This window comes from Pundamilia nyererei, unplaced genomic scaffold (genome assembly GCF_000239375.1).
Source record: "Pundamilia nyererei isolate P.nyererei 1_Seehausen unplaced genomic scaffold, PunNye1.0 scaffold00197, whole genome shotgun sequence".
Taxonomy (NCBI): domain Eukaryota; kingdom Metazoa; phylum Chordata; class Actinopteri; order Cichliformes; family Cichlidae; genus Pundamilia; species Pundamilia nyererei.
Window position 1 is genome coordinate 364,280 of NW_005187598.1, and position 5,043 is coordinate 369,322.

A 5,043-nucleotide genomic window follows, 5' to 3' on the forward strand; every position below is an offset into this window, starting at 1 on the left:
GAACAGCTGTCAGTCACAGCTGGAACAGCTGTCAGTCACAGCTGGAACAGCTGTCAGTCACAGCTGGAACAGCTGTCAGTCAGCCTGTGGGGGGCGCTGCAGGCGCTGCCAGCTCATTGGACGGCCTGTTCACGTAGTACAAAAACAAACAGGAAAACAGAAATGTTTCTGAAAGTGGTTTGTTTGTTTGTTTGTTTGTTTGTTTGTTTGTTTGTTTGTTTGTTTGTTTGTTTGTTTTAAATTTCATGTAACAAAACTGCAAACATGAACAGATTGTTTTCCTCCCTCTTAACTAACACACGTCTGCTGTGTTCACATCTAACACAACACAGCTGCACACATGAGCCACAGCACGTTTGCACTCTGCTCATATTACATCCTTTACACAACTTGTTTTAACATTGCACTCAACAACAAACACAAAGTCACTTCAGGGACCAAACTGCATCATATTTCTTCATGTTAACATGCAGGCCGCAAGAGGGTGTGACATGGGCCACAAGTGGCCCCCGGGCCACGGCTTTGAGGCTGTGTTATGGACAGCCTGTAGGACGTCGGGTTCAGGCGTGCGCCCCAGAACAAACAGGATTTTACTCTCTGATCCCGACTTCCACAAATAATCAAGGTTATTCATGAAACGCGCACCATCGGTACAGATGTGTGCAGATGTGTGCAGATGTGTGCAGATGTGTGCAGATGTGTACATGCCGCTGTGCACTGTTCCCACGGGACAGTTTCTGCTTCCCTCCTTACATCTTTGAACCATTCATGTTTATTAATGTCCTTGTTCGAGCAAAGCGCTCCATCTTCTTTTTCTTCCCTGTAACTAAACGACCTCAGATTAAATCCAGGCTTCTTCACCGGCTTATCAGGAAGAAGTCCCTTATTGTAGGTTCCTGGATGGTTAAGCTGGGCTTCATCATGAATACGATGGTTTGGCTTGAACTGTGAGCAAAGCTCTCTCAGAAACTGCGCGAGGGGAAACGAGGCTGCTAAACTTTGGCAGAGACAGAAATGGGTGTTATCACAGACGGAGGGAGGTTTTCTATGTTTGACATATTTGTTATCATCACCTGAGACATCAGGACCTTTGCTGTGTGCATCGTCTCTTCCTCTCGCTGCGCCTCCTCCAGGAGTCTCAGCGTTGTTGCTCTGTGCTCCACAGACGGTGGATAAGGCCAGCATCCAACGTCTCACAGAGAGTTTTGTCACCAAACTGCAGACAGACTTCCCCTCCACTGTCAGCACCATCTACAGGTTGCAGTTACACACATGCTTCATGCACATCAGCGCTTTGAACATATCATGTGTGCTGCAGGTTTCCTCAGACAGTCTCGCTGTTAAACCCAGCACGTGTGTTACGCAGGACCAGTGAGAAGCTGCAGACTGCATGTAGGAAAAGGTCAGGAGCCGACGGCTGTGACCGATGTCTGCTGTGTCTGTGCAGCCTGGATACTGCTGTGGGTGAGTGAGGCGCTCCACAGGCAGCGCCAGCCTGCAGATCACTGACACACACAGGAGTAACTGCACATTACAGTGCTCCAGTTCTGCTTTATTTACATCCACAGCTGCACATAAGGGTCCGCAGGTGCGCAATGACTGTCAAAATAAAAGACGCGCACCAGATAAGAAGTTGCAACGCGCGTTCGGACTGTGATTGTCCGCTAAAGTGGGAGTGGGATTTTCACGGCACATTCTGCACCACATCTCTGTGCGTTCATCGTTTGTTTGAAGCCAGCTCAGCTCCTGCAGCCACTTCTCCAAGAATACGCGCTTCTGCTGCGGTTCGGACGCCTGACATGTCTTTGGAGGTGGAGCAACACCAACGTGACTGCTTAGAGGAGCTTTCTTCTTCGACATCTGTCAGAGTTCTAAACAAATGTCTGTCCTCCTCTCATGTACGCAAACGCGCGTTGCAACTTCTTATCTGGTGCGTGTCTTTTATTTTGAAAGCGAACCACTGGATCCCTCTAAATGTGGAAACGAGGCCACGTGCTGCAGCCACAGGACTGTAATCACAGCTTTGAAGATTATGTTTTCTTTCTTGCTCACATTCACAATGTTAATAACAGACTGTGGAGCAGTTCATCAAACCTCTTTGAGCACAGAGCAGCAGAGCTCGCGTGTCTCACAGAGAGCCCACATGGTCCCATCAATAATGGATCAATACTCTGTCATAATCAGGACCAGCAGACGCCGTTTCTGCTACAGCTCAATAATCATGTAGAATAACGGTAATATTGTGGTAATGGCACGTTATGACCACCTAATTACAAAGTAGTGTGAAATACCAGTGTTATAGCTGCTGTGGTAATAAACGTATTAATAATAGTGTAGTAACACTTAATGCTAACAGCGTCGTCTAATATCTGTATTTGTGGCAGTGACCTCACAGGGTAACACTGGATTATGAGGCTCTAGGCTGCTGTTCATTGTTAGTGTTATAATCCTGGGATGAAGTCTCTGGTGAAAACCATCTGCAGGACATCGTTCTGGTTCAGGACGGCGCGACTGAACCTGTCTGTCTTCATCTTTTCAGAGGAGGCGTCGGCCTTCCAGGCCACGCTCATATCAGATCAGCTGTCCGGGTCCAAGTGTCTGCGAGGCAGCGCTGCTGAAACCCCGAGGCCAGGTACAGTGACTGCTTCAGAACTGAACAAGCTCCACTTTACATGGATACAAAGCTGTGTTTTTACGACGGCTTCTGTTAAACAGGGCGGCCGGAGTCGCCGCCTCCCACCGCACAGTGCTGTTCCTCTGCAGAAGGGCGGGGCTGTGGGAGAGCAGGAAGTGATGGAGGCTGCTGTTCTTCTGCTAAGTAAGTGTTTATTTTCTCTTTTTCAGACATATGTGGCAAATGTTTGCTAAACTGTATGAGGTGCATCCACCAGGTGCTGTGCCACACTCTGACACATGACGAGAGTCGGTAATGTAAGAAATAAGCTTTGACATTTTCTTCACTGGCCTGGCTTCTTGGTTACCTCTAGTTTAATCCCTGCTTATTTTGAGAATGCTGTAATGTTTAAAAACAAGAGCTAGGATTGGTCCTTAGCTCGATTGATCTGTAACTGCTAAGGTTTGTAGGAAAGGTCGTGGCGAGGCAAGTTCAGGTTTCTTGAGATAATTGCAACCACAGGCCCCTCTGTGGGTATAAGACCTGTAACATTACAGGGTAATCTATTACAGTGGCAGCATGCTGTCATTCACACGTGCCTGCAACAAAGTGTTTGAGATTATATCCTGTAGGATGGATCTAAAAACCAGTCAAGTCCTAAAAGTGAACTGGGAGGAACGTCTTCCACATTTCTTCTTCTGTGCATCGTGTGCTCGTCTGCTGTTTCCTTTCTTCATTGAAACAGTTTTTGAAGCATCGACTGCAGACTCGTCCTGTGGGTGCTCATAGCTGAGCTTTCTGTATTGCACTTGTATTACAGGCTACCAGAAACAACACGTCTGAAGAGCCTGTTGTGTTACAGCTGTGCACTGACTGTCAGAGACATGGTGAGTGATGACGTGTTCGACCCTTTCATGAATTATGACGACCGTTATTCTTCTTTAGGCATAAAAAAGATTTTTAAATTTGTACTTTTCAAAGACTTAGATGGACGCTGATGTGCAAGTGCGCCATCAACACTGACACAAATACATGGAAACAGCTGTCCACTGCAGCGAGGTCAGGGCGAGCGGGGTCATTGGTGTTTTTGTGTATTTATTGGAGTTGTGGCATCAAGTAGCAACACTTCAAACAGTATAACACATACCTGTGACTCAGACGTAGTCAGCCATCAGCGCAGCGAACAGGACGACCGTGAGCAGCACACACCATGTTTGGTATGAACCAATCAGAGTGTGAAGATCTGACATCCAGCCTGTTTGTTTCCTTTCCAGTCGACAGTGAATCACCTCCCTCAGTACATCCTGTCAGAGGCTCAGAGGAGGCAAAGGAGGTGGGGGCTGTTTGTTTCACTCTTCTTTGACGGCGTTTGCACCATAGTTAGGAACAGTTCCTCACTCTGAGGCCAGTTTGCAGACCTCCCTGCGTGATACTGACACTGTACCCATGATGTGATGTAAAGTATGACGTCATATTTACGGTGGCTTTGGGAAAGGGTCCTCTTTGCAGTCACCCGCCCTGAAAGTCGCCTGTGTTAGTTAAACTGACCACAGGTAAAAAGAAGCATCACAAGGATGTAGCGCTGTTTCCTATTTTGTTCCAACCAAACAACGTTGTTCCAAATCGCATCGTTTCCACTTCTTTCTATGATCGTCTGTCTGCCAGCTGTGCTTTCTTAGGAATACAGATGTTGCATTTACAGTGAGACTGCAGGCGATCGAGGGCTGACTGGGTCGTTGTGCTCTGCAGGTCTCAGATGAGAGAGGAGATCAGTGACTTCCTGCTGGAAGATGGTGACGAAGGAAATTAGAAACAAAAGGAGAAGCCCCGCCCCCCACGCCAGAAGAGGGTGGAGGAAAGGTTTCTTCAAGGAAACTGGACACCGACACTCACACTTAAGCTCTGCAGGAAGGAGCCGAGTTCATGTTTAACAATCACATCATTAGAGATCGTGTGTGTGTGTGTCTGTGTGTGTGTGTGTGTGTGTGTGTGTGTGTGTGTGTCTGTGTGTGTGTGTGGAGCAATCTTGCATTCTTCTAAATGATTTAGTTCTTTTCTTTGAGCTGATCTTCTTGCTTCTTCTGTTCTCGCACAGATAAGATTGTATCATGAATGTGACAACATGTAACATTAATCTCTTTATTTCCATCACATGTCCTTAATAAACCTTCACATATCAAAAAGACAATATGGCAGTGAGTGGAACTATAGCAGGAGTCCATCTCCTCCTTGTGTGACTGACTGTTTACATCAACACAAATCAAACGCGCACAAAACAAAGTTTTATTCAAACACATTCAGTCGATCATGTCGTCAGAAATCGTTGAATTTCGATGAAACATTTAAAAACTGGGTTTTGTGTTTTTTATTAAAATCTGCTAAAACTCCACCTGTGTCTGTGTGTGCGTACTTTACAGAGAAGTTGTTGT

At 46.5% G+C, this 5,043-nt stretch overlaps 1 protein-coding gene across 2 annotated transcripts in view; it reads left to right on the top strand.

Annotated features, from left to right (window-relative positions):
* ctu2 (cytosolic thiouridylase subunit 2 homolog (S. pombe)) overlaps positions 1 to 4,799 on the top strand; it is an 11,774-nt gene extending 6,975 nt beyond the window's left edge. For both annotated transcript variants that reach the window (XM_005747423.2, XM_005747424.2), the window contains 7 exons: positions 1,166 to 1,257; positions 1,367 to 1,464; positions 2,540 to 2,632; positions 2,716 to 2,818; positions 3,435 to 3,501; positions 3,889 to 3,947; positions 4,364 to 4,799. In XM_005747423.2, the coding sequence (XP_005747480.1) occupies positions 1,166 to 1,257; positions 1,367 to 1,464; positions 2,540 to 2,632; positions 2,716 to 2,818; positions 3,435 to 3,501; positions 3,889 to 3,947; positions 4,364 to 4,424 (573 nt within the window). In that variant the 3' untranslated portion in view covers positions 4,425 to 4,799. The remainder of the gene's footprint in view (positions 1 to 1,165; positions 1,258 to 1,366; positions 1,465 to 2,539; positions 2,633 to 2,715; positions 2,819 to 3,434; positions 3,502 to 3,888; positions 3,948 to 4,363) is intronic.
* The last annotated feature ends 244 nt before the right edge of the window (positions 4,800 to 5,043 follow it).